The sequence below is a fragment of the Parambassis ranga genome, chromosome 8 (assembly GCF_900634625.1).
Source record: "Parambassis ranga chromosome 8, fParRan2.1, whole genome shotgun sequence".
NCBI classification, from domain to species: domain Eukaryota; kingdom Metazoa; phylum Chordata; class Actinopteri; family Ambassidae; genus Parambassis; species Parambassis ranga.
Window position 1 is genome coordinate 9,010,927 of NC_041029.1, and position 18,314 is coordinate 9,029,240.

The following is an 18,314-nucleotide window of genomic DNA, read 5'->3' on the forward strand; positions in this document are numbered from 1 at the left end:
GATCAACACAATTAATTGATAGTTGCCGGTACATTCAATCCTGTAAGGCTCATATTTCATATTTTAAAATCAGCTCTTTCTAGTGTATATTATTTGTGTCTATCAAATATGTTAAGCTTACCTCCATTAATAAGCTGCTTTGCTTACATTCCTGCTCTGTGTGTGAAATTAAAAATGATGTGTTGGAGTACATTAGATCTGAAGGATGTGACATTATTTAAATGACAGTGTGGGGTGGGAGAAAACAAATGTGTTGTTTAGGTCTTTGTGATTTAAGACTCTCATGTTAAGATCTAGTAATTTCTTGTAGTATACTATGATATTTGTCTAGATTGAAACAAATGCCGTATTATGCAATGACCAAAAAACCTGGGTTAAAGACTGTAAGAATGCACCCTCACATTTTTTTGTTTTTCAATATTCTTAATAAGGAATCAGGGTGTTTTTTTTTTCTTTTGGATAAACTGCATCATGAAAGGTGTTTTCATACCAAATTAAGATAAAAATCTATTTATATGGCCTTTTAAAAGTTTTTTTGGACAAACTGTACCATTAAAGGTGTTTTGTCATAATATGATATTTCTCTGAAAAAAAAAATACGAGAAATTTGGAACTCTGGGAATGTGGTGAATTTGAGAAAAAAGTTTACGAAAGAAGTTAGGGCCGCTGGAAAAAAAAATGTCATGACAGGAAAAAAAAAGTCATTCTGACTTTTTTCTCAGAATTTTGAGATTTAAGTCAGAATTACTTGTTTTCCTGTCCTGACATTTTTTTTCAGTGGCCTTAACTTCTTTCGTAAACTTTTTTCTCAATTGCACCACATTCCCAGAGTCAATACATTTGCACCATAAAAGGTGTTTTGTCATAATATACAATGACACAACTACAAAAAATTGTGCCATATGTAAAAAAGAAAAAAAAAAGTAAGAGTATATGCAAGTATAACATTTTCCATTTTAAAACTTTAGAAAAATTTGGACAGACTGCGCCATAAAAGGTGTTTTACAACCACTGAAACTAAAATCGTGTTTATTGTAAAAACAAAACAGAATAAAAGTAACAGCACATTAAAAATGATATTGGTTGAAGTATCCAGCTATATCCCATAGTGCACAACAACAACAACAAAAAAAACAGCAGCTGTATTTCCACAGAAGAAGAAGAAGCCAACAGACTAAGGTCAGGCACTTAGACAGAGGAGAGTTGTACAAATAAAGTACATTAAAGGAGAGACACGAAAAACAATGAAGGAAAGATGGAACAAATACTCTGGAAGACAGTCGGCCAAATTCTAAATTCTAAAATAAGATTTTAAAATAATAATTTAAAAGCCTCTAAAATAACAACACAATGTATTTGTTACCGTTCTCATGAAACAAACTACTGCAGGAGCAACTGCCAGCGTCTAACAGTCCTACCATTTGTGCACGCTGTTCACCCTAGACCTTGCCTACATAATCTCAATCTCTTGTTTTTCAGCAGTCATCTCTGTAACAAACGGAACCAGCAAACATATAAACCACTCTAAAAGCGGAGTTACACTCAGTTACGTAACTGTTGGTAACCAAGGTCAGTGCAAACACTGGTGTCAAAGTGACATGGCCCCATGAAAACTACAGCAATACTCTGATTTCTATGTACAGTGACAGAACATATTTCTATAGGTTTCCTATTCACTTTCCATTTAATGCTACTTACATGTAACAGTGAAAAAACGCCACAGGTTGTTTTAAATAGCACAGAGTGTTCATTTCTTCTGTTGTGAATATATTTGATGAAACAGTACTGACAGAATAAGAGAGGTCTTATACTAAAGTCCTACACACCAAATACATAGATGCTTCAGCATTGTAACTATGACACCTGCTACACCAGAAATATGTGACTTTGTGCCTTTTTTGTTAGTGAAACTTCACATTTGTGAGCACTGTTCATCCAATGAGTTAAATAACACAAAAGTGGAGTTTACCTGTTCAATACAATGAACAAAGGTTGTTGCATATTGTTATTAATATTGCTATCCAATGTATGTTGTTACATTCAAACCTCTAACTTCTTTCCCATGAGGGTCTGCACAGAAAAGAACGTTGGTTTAAGTTGTAAGAGAAGACAGACAGAGCGAGACATGTCCCTTCTCCTCAAGCAGATGGGGAAAAAAAAAGCAGAAGGGCGTGAGTGGGATTGGAGGCGCTGCTGGTTGTCCAAACTGGAATTATGGGACTAACGTGATACAACCGGCATGTGCAAAATGGCTGTTTAAACAACCAGTGGTGCCCAGTCGCTTGGTGTACGTCCGTACTGGGTGAAGAAAAGAAAGAATAGACACAAACATCAGTACAAAGTGAAACTATTCTGATCATCAAGTCATTGTTATGTGCTGTGTCATTCATCACCCACAATCAATCACACAATCACACTTTCTATGTCTGTAATACTGCACCCATGCACCTATCAGCTGTTAAAAAGAGCCAATACTTGCTCTCAGAATGTAGCCGTAGTATGTGTAGTGTGTGGCTGCGGTGCTCCTACCTGAATATCAGTAAGCTCTTTGTAAAACCTCTTTGCCAGGTCTGGACCATTCTTCATGGTGGGTATCTGGTACGTCTGAGAAAACAACACACAGTAGCATTACAGTTTAGTCTTTTCAGTGAAAAAGACTCGACACGAGCAGCATCACAGGAGGTGAACTCTTACCTTCCCTTTGTAGAGGAGGCTGCCGACAGGACAGACGACGCAGGCCGTCCCTGCTCCAAACACCTCCATGATTCTTCCAGCGTCCAGAGCCCTGAGCAGCTCTTTCATGCCCACTGTACGCTCTGTCACTTTGAACTCGCCCTGACAAGCACACAGGAAGCAAATAATGCAGGGATTGGTTTCGACTTATGAGAAGGGATATACGATTTTCTCTGGTGTTAACAGTACATATTATAACTATAATCTAAAATAGCTGTCGGGTCGTCTCACCCAGCCTCTGGCCAGGTCCAGCAGCGACTGCCTGGTCACTCCTGGGAGAATGATGCCATCCAGAGGAGGAGTCACCAACTCTCTCTCTGCAAAAGCACATACACAGAATTACTTTCTGTTCTCTTGTTCTCAAATATTTATCAGGAAAGCTTTAACAACAAAGTAAAGACTCTGACCTCCGTTCTCATTGTTCCAGTAGATGAAGAGGTTCATGGTGCCGACCTCGGTGATCTCCTCCTGTTCTCCGTACAGCCACAGGACCTGCTGACAGCCTCGCTTCACAGCCTCGTTCTGCACTGCTATTGTAGGGCCGTAGTTACTGGAGAAAGGAGAGAGGCAGTCAAAATAACACAGACTGAAATATATAGAGAGCAGCTTGACCTTTTGATTCTTAGGATTCCTGCTACCGCCATGTCACAAAAATCAATACAATATACCACTAAAAAATAAATACTTTTTTTAAATAAGAGGTTAAATGACACCATCCAGTCCCTAATGAAAGCTGAGAAGGAAGAACCATGTTGATAAATGTCAGCATGAACAAAAGCCTTCTGTTAACAGATAAAAGGAAATACATTTTTAACATCACCTTCACGGAAATGTATGACCTCTGCCAAGAAAACAAAGAACACCCAGAGAGACAAGCAACAGTACTGTGACCTGCAGAATCATCACATCCTTGTGATTTCAATAAACAATGTAACAAGTTGATGAGTCACGGTGTGGAAATGTGCCTGTGCTCTGGATGTAACAAAGACTGAGCTGCAGTGGCTCATATTATACAACATAACAGACAGTTCTGTTCATTTGACTTAGCTAATCAAATGGCAAATATCCATATTTATATGTTTGATATTATTATCTAAAAACAACAAGGTCACTTAAGGTGAATGTGCAGCAGCACCAAAACAATCAGCAGTTTGGGAGAACGACAGTGCCCCGTGACTGCTGCTGCTAAATCAGGCTCGCTAGCTGGAGTGTATCCTCGCTTTCTGATGGGAGGAGAGCAGACTGTGTTGGCTTAGCGAGTCAAGCGTTTGTTCAGTGGAGTTATGTAATCTCACTAGGGCTGAGCAGGTGCTCCTTTGGGAGGGCAGAGTTATGTGGAAGCGGCGCTGTGATTACCAGCTCTGTGCAGATTACTGGCGCTCTGACAAAATCTGTAGTGAACAGACAGAAACAGCTCAACAGGCCTCATGACTCACTGACTATCTCTGCTAAACAAGTCAGACTAGTCCTAACTAGATCCTAACCATGAAAAGTGCTTCTAACACTTACAGTTATTGGTAAGAACTACCCATCTAACCTCTTCAACTCCTGCAATGTCACTCAAGGTCTTTAGTTTGGAAGAAAGAATCTCTTGTTGGCAGCGAGCAGCTCTGTAGCTGCCTTTTAAGGCTTCAAAAGGAAAGTAGAAAATCCAACTGTGGGACACTTCAACAAACCTTGACAGTACTCTGAATCTTATTTTCCCACTCAAACAGCTGTAACCTGCTGTTTTAAGACCACAACACATGGCTGGAATCTACTGCTTAAACCTCATAACTACAAAATGATTCTGCATTTGTCTTGATAAATCTGTGAGTGAAGTGTTTGAAGAGTTACTAGAAAAGAGCATTTCCTGAAGAAAATGCAAGTTTGATTGCTGCAGCTGAAGCATTGCTTCGAATACTGATGTGAAGGATTGCTCTGAATTGCTGGAGAATCAGAGCAATTCAGAGCTTTGTATGCCTCTGTGTGTCAGCCTGTCACCATGGTAACAGCAGAGGAGACCTCAAAAACCACTCCAACTTTGAGAGCCTGGCGTGCGGAAACGATTTGGAATTAGAAAATTCTGAAAACAAGTTTGATAGAGCAGCATCTAATGAGCAGTTCAAGACTAAAATGGAGTCTGTAGCTTGAAATTTGTAGGAGGAGATACATTTGGCAGATGACACTCGTTGAAGGCCTCTCTCATAGCCTCCCATGTTAAAAATGACACTGAAATTGCCTAATATTTGAAAAACTATACTTTTTAAAAAAAAAAAAACTTGAAATTGACCCGGAATGTCCTCTGTGAGATGAACATTTTGATAGTTAAATGGCTGAAATCGGTCAATGTATGCTGAAGATACGCTGCGCCAAAAAACGTACGGAAGAATAAAAAAAGAAGAAGAAAGAGGTTTGATTGCCCAGCAATGGCGATCAAACTAATTAATCCTAGTAAATAGTGAATAGTAAAATAGTAAAAATTGGGTAATAGTAAATAGTAAAATATAAAAAGTAAATAGTGGCTGAGATAAAAACTCACCCTCCCATCTTGTAGGCCCCGACACCTCCTTTCCAAGCTCTGACAAACGAAGGGTCCGCCAACAGAGAAACTGGGTTGAAAGAGCCTGTGGCAAAGTAAGGTCCTACTGGTCCAACAATGACAAAGATCATAGCTCTTCCTGCTCGAGACACGCCAAGAGATGGCTGTGAGGAGAGAGAAGACAGGTCAGCAGGCTAAAACCTGATTTCATTTACTCAGCTGAAGTCAAACAGGATGTCTGGTTCACCTCTGTTCCTATATGTGTGGGTCTGATGTAGAGGCTGGCATCCTGGGAGTAGGGGACCCACTCCTGGTCCACCTCCACCAGCTTCCTAATGCACTCCAGCAGTTCACCTTTATCAAACAGCTGCACAGGATGAAGACAAGGATAATAACAGTCAGCTATCGGTGGATTTTTTACTAAATTGGTTGTGGGAAATTTGACTTTTCTATACAATGGTATGTAAATAAATGATTTTTGAGGAACTCACTGGAAGGCAGCTTCTGTCTGAGCTTCGATGCATCCTCTCCATGTTGAGCATGGGTCTGAACAGACGGATGTGGTTGTCGACTCCACGGAACGCCTTCATGCCCTCAAACAGCTAAAGAGAAAACAGAAACAGACAAAACTTGATCCCACTGATCCTTGACAACACTAAGCAACACCATGATTTGTTGTTTTACAGTCTACACTGCTGCAGATGTGATTTATTGTGCTGTTCAGTGCAGCATGTTCTCTCTCACCTCTGTGGAGTAGTGCAGAGCGGAGGTGGCAGGGTGCAGCGACAGGTTCTGGAAAGGTTTGATCTGAGGAGCCTCCCAGCCGCCCTTCTCCGACCAATTGATGATCAACATGTGGTCGGAGAACTGTTTGCCAAACACCAGAGTGTAGGGGTCCGGCCTCGGCTTGCATTCTGTGCTGCGTTCGATGGTGAGATCTGCCGCCTGAGTTAAAAGACAGATACAGGCAGAGGAAGAAAAGAAGAAGACAGGAGGACAAGAACAGAACAGGCGACGAATACAGTGATTGTTTTTACATTTCTGTTATTGACAGAGCATGCTATAAAAGGAGTCAGTTGAGATCCTGACTTTTCTGGTCAATTAGACACATTATTCAGGTTCAATTAAACTGAATTAAATAGTAACACATGCAGACAGTGAATGAAAGACAGAGGAAAATTCACTTTAACCACCAGAATCTTACTTCCTTCTCTTCATAGTGAAACACACCAGACTGCAAATCAAGCTGAGCACCTGGTGTGGAAGAAATGTATTTTTCTCATTACCTTAAAGGAGCTGGTGAACCGTAGGGAGCCAAAGGAGAAAGGGAGAGCTTGAACAAGTCGTCCATGGAGTGCCTGAAAATAAAGCAAGAAAAGCTTGTTGTAAGACCCGGTGTAACTTGTAGACACACACTTCCTAGTACTTTTTATCTGTGTGAAGGCTACATCTTTTTTTATTTGACAATAATACATCAAGCCTTGGGAATACACAGGAACACCATGTCTGACACTGTGTTTGTGGGTGTGTTACTGAGCACCAATCATTTTTTGTCTGCACTTCATTGTATGTTGCTGCCAACACAAGCATGACAGCCGGTGTTAAGTGACGTCCTCCAAATAGAATCGAGCTCACATGCAGGCTTCTCTGCAGAACAAGGAATGTGAGGTGAAAGACTACTTTCTAAGGGTCAACACGTGGGTGGCACAGGTACAAAGTAATAAGCATCAACAGATAATACACTCATAATAATGGCTTGCTTTAAGAAGTGTTAATAATGTAACAGCAGGCCAGGTAAATAATGGGTTTATGATTCTAACCCTATTCTTACCCTATACTGTATTATACCTGTTATATGGTCACCAGCTGAAATACAAGTGCAAGCATGTCTCTCTACAGCACATCAACAGTTCCTACAAAGAATCTCCACAGCCACTCTGCTACAGGAGACCATGTGCTGAATGGATGATGCAAGTTGTGACTTGATTGCAACCATGAGTTTGTGCAACTCCACACATTTTTGCTGTGTGTGTGTGTGTGTGTAAATCTGGTGAATGAAAAACTATTTTAATTTTCACTATTTTTACACAGTCTGGAATTAAAGCTTTGGTAAATTGGCCAATGGCAGCACAAACCAGCTAGCATTACTGGCTATAACAACCTAGCTAACGTCATTGATAATAAAACACATCGAACATGTGTAACACACGAAAAACGCGATAAGGAAACGTAAACACATGCAAACCCGCTGCCAGTAGGTGGCGCTGTGACGGTATTAGCATAAATATCTGTTCAGACTCGGGTCCCTAGCAGTAGCTACTGTAAGATTTTGTCCACATTGCATAAAGTATGTTGGTGGTACTGCAGGAAATACGGCGTTTCTTTGTAATGGCGAATGGTCAACTTTGAGGCCACGCCCCCGCCACAACGTAACACTTTTGAAAGAGTTTTGCGATTTTTTGTCTTGTCTCCTTGATGATGACATGTTGGCATGTGGACTGTTGACATGGCAACAAACCAAGCTAAATCAAAGGGGCTACACGTTAAGGGGCGCTATAGAGCCATTTTCCCATGTGCGTTTTAAAAGTCAGCAAATTTCAAAATTTTTCGGGCGAATGCATTTTTATACCAAGTTTGGTGAGTTTTGGGGCATGTTAAGGCCTCCGACAAGGCGATCTTAGGAGGGAAAAAAATAAAAATAATCATCCCTTGGTTTTTAATAGGGCTCTCGCACGTTTCGTGCTCAGGCCCTAGTGAGACAATTTGAAGAGCACTAGAAGCAGTAAGCACGGTCATAGGAATATTAACGTCTGCCCCAGTATCAGAATTATGCGTTTCTTTTTATTACAAACACTCAGAATGCACAAAGGGCTAACATATGTGTTTGTTTACCACCATTCACAAAAAAAACTTTCTTTGACTGCATCACCTTTTATGCATCAAAATTCCCAGAATGTTGCGCAATATCTGAACGACAACTGCGCCGAATTTTCTATTGATCTATAAATATTTATAGACACCAATCGGCTGTGTTTAACGATGCGTACGTTTTTACCACGGAGCAAGAGAAATTTAATTTCTGCATTTTTTAAGCGAGGTTTTGTTCAATGTCCTGCATAGTTTTGCCAGCGTCGTGGCGATAGGATCGAATCCGCTCTCACGGACGAGCCGGTTTGAGGGACTCGTTATCATACTCATTACCGCCTCTCTTATCTCGTGTAGATGTAAATCATTTACCCAGACAATCAGTGCAAACAGATAAACGACACACACATATCAGTCAATGAACTCACCGTCCGGAGGGCTGCCATCTCCTCTACGCGATGACGATAAACGAGATTATTCGTTCGTGTGGAAACAAACACTCAAAGTCAACTTGAGTTCCGCTTTGTAATACGAGACGCTGCTTAGCTGAGGTGACGGCACAAACCTTCGAGGACACAAAAATGTCCCTCAGGCTTGTTCACATTAACAGTTGACCTCACTAATTTATATATAAATATTTTTTTTACACAATTTGTGACTATTTTTTATTTTCTCTATGTTTCTAATTAAATTATTTAAAATCACAGAACTACTCTGTTGTTCCGTCTAAAAACATAAAACGTTAGCGTGTAACATGGCACAAATTAATTTTATACAATAGTTTTATAGTAATAGTGACCGGTTTTATTAACCAGGCCTCCTGTAGGAGGCGTGACAAAAACGTCAAACCTGATTGGCTCAGGAAATGAGACGTTATTCCGGGTCAAAAGGGCCACTGCTGATTGGGTGACCGGTGGGGAGTGGTGAAGATCATGTTACAGTATGGATGCCAATTTTTTTACTTCTTAAATTCAACATTAACTAGCATTTAATTATTAAAATGGCACCCTGTTAGAGAATCAAATGGCTCTAAAAATTCTAAAAATATTCAGTACTTTAGTCACATAATGCATCATTTGCATTAAAGCATCTGTTCTGCAGCCATGAGGAGGGTCAGGACTGGATCTGACTCTTGAAGCCGTAGTTGAGTTCAGCTCCTCCGCTAAGCAGCAAGTTGATCCCGGTGCAGAAAGTGGCCTCAGCAGCCAGATACAGGGCAGCCAGTCCACACTCCGTCTCAGTCCCCATACGACCCATCAGCTGTGGAGAAGGAGAACTGTGGTTACTTTCCTGTTTCTGTGTGTTTTATGATCCTTCACCTGTTCACACAGTTGCTGCAGCATTTTTCCTCTCTGTGAAAAAATGCAAATTCACTGACATTTTCCGGGTCAGTTTACAAGAAAGGAAGAAGTACAAACTTCCTTTTCCCACAGAGACTCAGCATTTAATTTTACATCCTCCATTGCTGAGACACGCTAAAGTCTCCACTATAAATAATAAAGGGCAACATAAGATTCAAACACTTTTCAGGTGGGGCCCTAATTTACATTTAAAAAAAGAGGCTGGTACAGAAACCTGTCCTACTGGGATCCAACAACAAGGGTGTTGTCATTTATTACCGCAATTGTCTAGCTCATTAACATGTAATAACCAAAGCTGCAGGCTAACAATGACCTACAGTGAAAGGCAGAGTTGCTGCACTACTCCTGTTAAGCTGAAACTGTAGAAAATAAAAGCATTTTCCTTACATACAACATGTCTGTTATTCCCCTGTAAAAACAGTACAGTACACATAGGCTACCTGTGCATTTTCTCCCATTTTAATGGCTGCGGCAGCATCTGGTGTCTGTGCTGCTAGTTCTTCCCACAGAGGCGTCATCACATTTCCTGGAGAGATGCTGCAACAAATGTCAGACACTGTTAGATATTTAGTAGAAAGTGAGTTACTTTAATGTTTTTAATTACTGTCTAGAGCTGCTCATGAAATTCTTCTGTGTCAAATGTAGGAGGTTTATATAATTTGATTAATGCCTCATCATGTTATATATATCATTTTCCATGTTAAATATTTTTTTGCCACACAGAGTAAGAATCTTTAAGCTTTACAATCAGACGTTCACTTGACTTTTCAGAAACCAGGTTGCCTCACCAGTTTACTCTCACATTGTAGCGACTCTCATCCACAGCCATCGCCTTGGTCATAGAAATGATCGCCCCCTTGTGGAGAAAACACCACATTACAGGACACTTCTTTTCTGGCTGGGGCTTAGGAAAGAGGGACACTGACATGAACTCACCTTGGTGGCGACATAAGGTGCAGCATCTTTCTGGCCGATGGTACCCACAAGACTGGAGACATTGATGATGTTTCCCTGACGCTGTCGTAAATATGGCAACGCAAACTGCAAAGAGAGAGAGACGTCCAGTGAATACATACATCCTTTATACATGGAGTACCGTGTGAGAGGTAATCAATAATATCAAGAATTACCAGTAGTAATAGCTTGTAACTCAGATTGAGTAATAATAAAAATAATGAGTACTTGTATAAGTAGAAACATTTACTTTAGAAGCCAAGAAGTAGCTGACAAGGTTCAGGTTCAGCAGATCTCTGAACTCCTCTGCTGTGGTATCATCTGTGGATTTATGAGGAGGGTCTGAAGAGAAGAATATCAAAAAATAAAAAAATAAATATAGTGATGAAAACATCCTTATTACCTCACTATCAAGCTCCTATAGAGAAGGAAAAAAGTGTGAAGACCTACGCCACCCAGCATTGTTGACCAGACAGTCAATGTGTCCATAACGCTCCACTGTGACTGTGATCAATCTCTGTGGAGAGACACAGGAGTAAAACGCTGACAGGACACAATGTGAGCAATAGCCTACCGTGCAAGTCATAATGAGCCTACTGTTAAACCATAAACACACATCAGTACTAAAGCAACTGAACTTTACCTTGATGTCTTCTTCCTTTGAGATGTCACACTTTACAAATTTGCATGAACCTGTCCCTCCTGTGTTCAGCTCTGCCTCCAGAGCTTCACCTGCTGCACCTAAAATGTATATGATTAATTGTAGGTTTAACTGAACGCTCATTCTGCATTGTGCTTATGTATCATTTAGCTCCAACTCAAAGCGATAAAGAAGAAGAAATAACATCACTAACCTCCTCTTGCACAAAACGTCACTTTGGCTCCATTTTGCACTAAAAAAAAACACGCAAAAAAGTTTAGTGCGCCACTTCCGCCTCCATTCACAAACACACTAACGACGTAAATAACCACAATCATCCTACCAAACACTCTGACAATCCCTCTGCCAATCCCCTTGGATCCTCCCGTGACAATGACAACTTTGTTGTGGTAGCGTAGAGACATGTTCTCTGATGATAGATGTGGTCGTAAAACGCCGCAAACCTGCGCTGCTGCCACACAGCGCTACTTGTTACACCGCAACAGATCGAGAAGGGATTGTTTTTGCAGGTTTTTGTGCCAACAGACCTCTTACCTTTTTCTACAACACTGTCTAATGATCACCGACTGTCACCGCTGTTTGTTTATGGGGTTCAAAGATTCACAAAACCACAGGATCTGCTCTGCTGCCTTCACGAGCTACTGGGAAAATTGGTAATTGAATTGCTTTCTCCGTGAAAGTGACAAAAAATGTGACTAAAATAATAATAAAAAACGTTTTTTCAAAGACATCACCATACAACATTGTTTACATGGCAATACTCCTAATATGCTTCAATTTGCCCACTATGTGCAGGATATGACATTTATTTTCCATTCCGTTATGTGAGATTATGAGTGTGTGTGTGTACTTAAATATATTTAAATCCTAAACATTCTGATTGTGTAATTTAAAAAAAAAAACTGCATCTTACTTGAAGTATTTGAAGGCAACAAAGTGCCAAAAAGGCCTGTTATGGGAATTGTAGTTTTTAGGCACCCTGACATGGTGCCACACAGAGAGAGTATAGACTTCATGTTGTATCTAAAATAACCACAGGCAGTTTATATTTAATATGATAGAACACGTTTAAAAGTCTTATTGCAGTTTTATTTGCCCGTTTTCAAATTTCATTTTGCACAAAGCATAATAAAATTAAATTCTAATTAAAAGCAGAATCATGAAAGCAGTCAGTGGAAAAATAAATACTAACCATATGTTTGTGGTCTGACTCAGAAAATTGTAAAATGAATCTATATACTAAACACTTTTTTCTTTTAAAGAAAAATAAATTGATGTTACATGAGAGTCCACGTTGATGTGCACACATTTGTGCAAACATGCACAGTATGTTTAAGAAAGAGTAAAGGTTCAGAAAGGTTGTGGGGGGCATGAAAAGGGGGAGACGAGGCTTGAAGAAGGAGAGGGTCGAAGATTGAATTTCTGCCCCACAGCATTCCCTGAAGCTGCACTGAGCGTGAGAGAGTGCAGGGGTGCAAGTGAAGACAGTGAGTGACCTACAAACAAGCTTAACTATCTTGACTTCACCCGGGGGTGGCAGATTAACACCACAGCAGCCCCTGAAGGAGCCATGCTGCCTCCTCACCTCCTGAACGTGACACATGTGAGGGAGGGACAATTAAGAGGGCTGGCCTGGACACCGTGATGAGGGACTAGAGACACAAAGTGTCGCAGGAGGAGGAAAGGGTCAGCCCTGAAAGCACCTGGAGGTGGAGGTATAGTAGGACAGTCATGGTCACTTTCTGGAGGTGCGAGAATCGGCAGTGACAGCAGGCTGACAGGTGAGAAGGTGGAGGATTTTTACTAACTGTGTGTATGGAAATCTGAGTATCAGCATGATGGAAAGTAAAATTGTAGAATAAGGGAGACAGGTCACAAAACAGCTTGAGAAGTTTTTCTCAGTGAATACCAGTTATATTAAAGTAATGGTGATGTGAACGGCAGTTCTTCAGTAAAACATCTGTTATTAAGATTACGATGTTTTGTTTTTAAGGAAACTGCTTAGCAGAGGTGGAGGTTTAACTTTAGATAAGGAGGCTCATAAAAGGAAGATCCTTTCTAAAATAGTCACAAAAAAGCTGAGACATTATAAAGTTAGCATTCAATGTAGGACCTACAAACTATATGGCATTAGTCTACCAAAACTAGTGTACCCAATAAACTGTAAACTGGGAGTGTATCATATAACTAAACCAGAATGATTGATTGGTTACATTAAACCATTTGTTATATTTTAGTATTATTACCCAAATATTGGATTTCTATACACAGTGTTGTCCTTTCATACTGCATTGGCTTCTGACCTTTGTTGCCAAACCTTGATTTGTTCCCTCCAGAAGGAAACACACCTTAACTAAAACAAGATATGGACAATCAAGACAAGGGTGAAGGTACCGATGGAGGAAGAGGAGATACAAAAGACAAACAAAAAGCTGGGGACGTCAGTGATGAAGACAAGCAGACCAAAGACAAGCACAACAAGCTGGAGAAGGAGAGCAGAGCGAAGGAGCCAAGGCTCGAGACTAGAAGTCAGAACCGCCGCCTGTGTCACTGGAGGAGTGGCTGGGCTCTGACTGAACGTCTGGCTATCAACGTGTCGGGGATGCGTTATGAAACCCAGCTCCGCACCCTCGCTCAGTTCCCCGACTCCCTGCTGGGTGACCCCCAGCGTCGCCTGCGTTACTTTGACCCGCTGCGTAATGAACTCTTCTTGGACAGGAACAGAGTCTGCTTTGATGCCATCCTCTATTTCTATCAGTCAGGTGGGAGGCTGAGGAGGCCTGCCAACATCCCCCTGGACATGTTCCTGGAGGAGCTGCGTTTCTATGAGCTTGGAGAAGAGATCATTGATCGCTTCAAAGCAGATGAGGGCTTCCCCAAAGAGGAGGAGAGGCCTTTACCCAGCAAAAAGTGGCAGCAGCGTATCTGGATGCTGTTTGAGTATCCAGAGTCCTCCAGCGGAGCCCGGATAATCGCCATCATCAGCGTCATGGTGATTGTGATTTCCATCCTCATCTTCTGCCTGGAAACTCTGCCTGAGTTCAGAAATGAGAAGGAACGGAGGGAGGTGAGGACGATGACACATACAAGAGCAACGTTGCAGATGGAGTTTAGTGGAGACAATCAGAAAGGTGAACAGCAGGCATGCTGCTGACATGGTATGCAGAGAACAGAGGGTTACACTGGAAGAAAGTGCTGACAGGTGTCACCATGCATAACATAACAAGCTCTTAGAGCACAAGGTGAAAACATCTTTATTTCCTCAGCAGCAAAGGAGAAAGAGAGGAGAGAAAATTAAGTTTAGAGACTGAGCAGAGAGCAAGCGAAGCCATTCAATAGAGAAGACACGGGTGAGTGTTTCCTGTGATTATTTTGGACATGTCATTAAATTCGATCCAGTCAGACCGAGGGGAAGGAATGGAGGGGTTGAGCAGAGCAGTTAAACCTCTAGTGGAAAAAAAACAAGAGTGAGGAAAGAAGAGAGCAGGTTGGATGGAGGCTTACTGTTAGAGGATGGGTACGTAGTGGAGATGCAATGCCTCTTCAGCCAGTCAGGGATGCTTGCCAGGACCAACAAGTGCATTTAGTTGAAGAGGATACTTCAAAAGTAGTGAGAAGAGGGTGAGAGTGAAAGAGCTAAGAGGAAGAGAAGTGTGATGGAAAGGAAAGGAGATGAGCAGGTCTCACGTTACCCCTCAGAGATCTAAAGTGCTATATATAGAGGAGGGACAACCCAAAGAGTGCATCAACACATAAACCAATGTCCGTATTAATAAACGCTGTGACTCATACTCTACACACTGAAAAAAAAAGCATGGAAAAGACGCTGGCAACTTTTCTGATGACCGACACAAAATGAAATTAGCCTCCTGTATCCTGGAGACGATTCTGTAGGTTCAGACCGCACTCGATGGATTTATGTTCCTTATCACTACCAACACAGCTACATCACTCCGGTACACAGATAGGCATGCTCATGTGAGAGCATTGGACACTTTTGGACACAGCACAAACAAACCCAAAGCTACACGCACAGCCATCCCCACCTAATCAGTCACTCAGTCAGATCCATGTTAATACTATCAACTGACTCCTCATCTGAGCAGTGTTTGTCCCAGAATTCATCATGCAAACGCTGCAACAAGTTCATAAAATATATACACACATGCTCAGTTTCTACAGTTCATTAGTGAGTCTGTGTTGTGTAGCTAAAACTAATATAAAAGTTGTATTCACGGCTAACGGATGCTCAGTTTCAACAACAATTTAACATTCATGAAAGGAAGATTTATTGTACCATACTGAATTATATTTAGCCTGACGTTTCTAATAAACTGAAAACTGAGCATATGAATATACAGTGTCATGGACAATATGTGCTGCATGGCAATCAAATGCTTTGAGTAACCTTATCTAACTTGTTAAAAGACACTAATGCCCACTTATTTTAAACTTGCACCTACCTCCCAGAAAAACACAAGCAGCTGGGTTAAACGAAGTGTCAGATGCCTGTAACACAAGCCACAGTCACATGAACGTAAGGTTTTTTGTGTGTTTATATATAGAGAGAAGCTGATTTATATAAAAGTCTGCATGGAAAAAAAATAAAGCTGGTAGAGTGAAAATGGAGAGGAGAGGAAAGTTAGCACAGTATCACAGATCTCACAGGATCCTGATGACAGATAGTTCAAATGTGCTGAGGACAAACTTTAATAATAATCACTTCTTCTCACTGGTCAACCTCCTGTTTACTCCAGCCTTGTTTTCTCTGTTTACATTCTGTTTACTTCATTATCTCCATGGAGCTATTTACTCTTGCCCTACCTCTCCCCTTTATCCTCATATTTCTCTGTGTTTGATAAACACAGATGAAGGAATTCATCTTCAATCATTTCATTTTTGTGTCTAACTACTTCATTATGTGTGTGTTACAGCAATATACATCCATACCGCACCCCACCATAGCCAACGAAAGCATCTTGATCCCACCTGGATTCACTCCCTTCCAGGACCCATTCTTCATAGTTGAGACAATCTGCATCTGCTGGTTCTCCTTTGAACTCGTCATGCGTTTCATCAGCGCTCCGAGCAAGACGCTTTTCTTTAAAGATGTCATGAACATTATCGACTTCTTTGCCATCTTGCCATTTTTTGTCACTCTTGGCACGGAGCTGGCCAAAGACAAAGGCACGCAGCCATCTGTGTCCCTGGCCCTCATCAGGGTCATTAGGCTGGTCAGAGTCTTCAGAATCTTTAAGCTCTCTCGTCACTCCAAAGGCCTCCAAATCCTGGGCCAGACGCTGAAGGCCAGCCTGCGAGAGCTTGCCCTGCTCATCTTTTTCCTCTTCATCGGTGTCATAATCTTTTCCAGCGCTGTCTACTTTGCTGAGGTGGACAGTGATGGCACCTACTTTACCAGCATACCTGAGGCATTCTGGTGGGCTGTGGTGACCATGACAACGGTGGGCTACGGGGACATGTGCCCGGTGACAGTTGGAGGAAAGCTGGTGGGCTCCATGTGCGCCATCGCAGGGGTGCTCACCATCTCTCTGCCAGTGCCTGTCATCGTGTCCAACTTCAGCTACTTCTACCACAGAGAGATGGAGTGTGAGGATACAAGGGAGTACCAGCATGTAGCCACATCGCTCTGGGAGAAGGAAGGAGAGGATGATGAAGAAGAGGAAGACGAGGATGGGATGGATGAAGGGCATGACTACACGGGGGATTACGCACCCTTGTACGAACAGAACAGGGGTACCTGCCCACCGCTTAATGGGACTCTTCTGACTGGGCTTTGTTCAGGACAGGCTGTTGGGAATCAGAGAGGGATAAACTTCTACCTCAAGGGACCTCTGGTCACTCAGGTCTGACATACACATGGGAAAAGGAGAGCAGAAACAAAGGGATGCTGGTGACAAAGCTGGCAGCATGATGCAAACAAGAACATACAACATGAACACTGAGACAAACCAGATCTGTGCCACTACAGTGACCATGGTTTACATATCGACATCATTACACTGCATCTGTTTTCTCAATAAATAAACAAGTCTTAGACTGTGCAGATAGTATTCCAACACAAAACTAGAATTGCTCCTACATACACTAAGACTATAACAACTGGAAACCTTCTACCAGGATTATATGACCCACAGTATACAATTTAACAATGAATATATCAAGTAGATGTCGCCATCTTTAATTACCTAATGAAGTGCCACAGCTTGAAAAGAACATTGAGAGTCTTATTTATTGTGTAGGAGATGAAATGTATTTTATTATTTGCTGGATAAAACCATCTTTCAGGTATCTGGGATTTTTTTTATTCAGAGTAGCTTGTTGAATAAGCAGATTTGTACTGGACTAGTAGTCCTGGATGTCCATTCAGAGATATTTTTCTGTGCAAGTTAGAATAAAAATCCCTTGTTCAGTGAGTGCCGCAGATGTCAATACCCCGTACTTGCCAGAGTTATGGCAGAAATGCGGCACTGCGGTGTCACCCTGACGAGGGCAACAAAGAGATCGCTCATCAGTTGGCGGTGGTGCAGACAGAGTTCATGTAGTTGGCCAAGGGCCAGTTTGTGTGCTACAGAGTTACAGAGAGTAAGAGATCCAGCTCAGAGGAAACTGATCTCAGGTCAGAGGCGCGCAGAGGCAGTTGACATTTCTGTCAGTGGTGAAGCCAAAACTACACAGCATTTTAACTGAAGCAATACACACTTGATTAAAAAAGTCTTATACTGTTAGTTGTAATGTGAGTTTTACCCTCTGTGTATTTATATGGTGAAACGCCCCTTTAGAGATTTTAACACATCTAAGGGCAAATCAGCTGCTTTAGAGTGATAAAGTCTTCTTTGGCAATCACATACATCCAAGTACACTGATTCAATGGTATGATATGTTACCTGTTTTTTAATATTCTTTGGTTTATGTATACCAAATGGTGATAAATAGATTATGGATATTTATACATGTGTGTTTATTCTATAGAACTAAAAATGTTACATTATAAAGCAGTGTAAGATACTTTCAATACACCTTTATAACTTTTTTGACTGTATGTATGTGGTGTGACATGTGGTTTTGTATATGTATACGTCTCTCTTTGACTCAATAAAGGTCATATTTTATCACTCATGTCTTGTCATGATTTCTGAATTCCTTCCACATGACTCCGTGCCGTGACTCTGAGAGAATGTGATGATGCTGACAACTTTTG

At 41.3% G+C, this 18,314-nt stretch overlaps 3 protein-coding genes across 5 annotated transcripts; 1 reads left to right on the forward strand and 2 right to left on the reverse strand.

The window, feature by feature from the left end:
- Nucleotides 1–1,031: 1,031 nt before the first annotated feature.
- Nucleotides 1,032–8,782, reverse strand: bcat2 (branched chain amino-acid transaminase 2, mitochondrial). Of its 2 annotated transcripts, none has more exons than XM_028411924.1 (11): nt 8,548–8,782; nt 6,541–6,612; nt 5,999–6,199; nt 5,746–5,856; nt 5,502–5,621; nt 5,255–5,418; nt 3,141–3,283; nt 2,965–3,050; nt 2,695–2,835; nt 2,530–2,604; nt 1,032–2,298 (listed from the first exon to the last, which is right to left on the reverse strand). In XM_028411924.1, exons 1-11 carry the CDS (start codon nt 8,563–8,565, stop codon nt 2,257–2,259), a joined length of 1,173 nt encoding a protein of 390 aa, XP_028267725.1. In that variant the 5' UTR covers nt 8,566–8,782; the 3' UTR covers nt 1,032–2,256. The 2 variants fall into 2 exon arrangements, with proteins under 2 accessions (XP_028267725.1, XP_028267726.1); XM_028411925.1 differs by having other exon boundaries at nt 5,999–6,383.
- Nucleotides 8,783–9,155: 373 nt separating this feature from the next.
- Nucleotides 9,156–11,690, reverse strand: hsd17b14 (hydroxysteroid (17-beta) dehydrogenase 14). 2 transcript variants are annotated; one of them, XM_028411927.1, is made up of 10 exons: nt 11,630–11,683; nt 11,418–11,543; nt 11,289–11,327; nt 11,078–11,175; nt 10,885–10,951; nt 10,685–10,776; nt 10,417–10,521; nt 10,269–10,336; nt 9,921–10,017; nt 9,156–9,379 (listed from the first exon to the last, which is right to left on the reverse strand). In XM_028411927.1, the coding sequence occupies exons 2-10, from the start codon at nt 11,497–11,499 to the stop codon at nt 9,233–9,235; spliced, it is 795 nt and encodes a 264-aa protein (XP_028267728.1). In that variant the 5' UTR covers nt 11,500–11,543; nt 11,630–11,683; the 3' UTR covers nt 9,156–9,232. The 2 variants fall into 2 exon arrangements, with proteins under 2 accessions (XP_028267728.1, XP_028267727.1); XM_028411926.1 differs by having other exon boundaries at nt 11,418–11,690.
- Nucleotides 11,691–12,528: 838 nt separating this feature from the next.
- On the forward strand, nt 12,529–18,232 carry kcna7 (potassium voltage-gated channel, shaker-related subfamily, member 7). Its single transcript, XM_028411387.1, has 3 exons — nt 12,529–12,876; nt 13,432–14,162; nt 16,030–18,232. Exons 2-3 carry the CDS (start codon nt 13,461–13,463, stop codon nt 16,963–16,965), a joined length of 1,638 nt encoding a protein of 545 aa, XP_028267188.1. The 5' UTR covers nt 12,529–12,876; nt 13,432–13,460; the 3' UTR covers nt 16,966–18,232.
- The last annotated feature ends 82 nt before the right edge of the window (nt 18,233–18,314 follow it).

Excerpts from the sequence above, each read along its gene's own strand:
- bcat2 (XM_028411924.1), bottom strand. Across the intron at positions 5,622-5,745 it reads CAGACAGAAGCTGCCTTCCA|CTGTTTGATAAAGGTGAACT; the intron begins GTGAGTTCCTCA and ends CATCCTGTGCAG. Across the intron at positions 3,051-3,140 it reads CTGGAACAATGAGAACGGAG|AGAGAGAGTTGGTGACTCCT; the intron begins GTCAGAGTCTTT and ends GTGCTTTTGCAG.
- hsd17b14 (XM_028411926.1), bottom strand. The coding sequence starts at position 11,499 with ATGTCTCTACGCTACCACAACAAAGTTGTCATTGTCACGGGAGGATCC. Across the intron at positions 11,328-11,417 it reads AGGGATTGTCAGAGTGTTTG|TGCAAAATGGAGCCAAAGTG; the intron begins GTAGGATGATTG and ends GTTTTTTTTTAG. Across the intron at positions 10,337-10,416 it reads CACCTTATGTCGCCACCAAG|GGGGCGATCATTTCTATGAC; the intron begins GTGAGTTCATGT and ends TTTCTCCACAAG.
- kcna7 (XM_028411387.1), top strand. The coding sequence starts at position 13,461 with ATGGACAATCAAGACAAGGGTGAAGGTACCGATGGAGGAAGAGGAGAT. Across the intron at positions 14,163-16,029 it reads ATGAGAAGGAACGGAGGGAG|CAATATACATCCATACCGCA; the intron begins GTGAGGACGATG and ends TGTGTGTTACAG.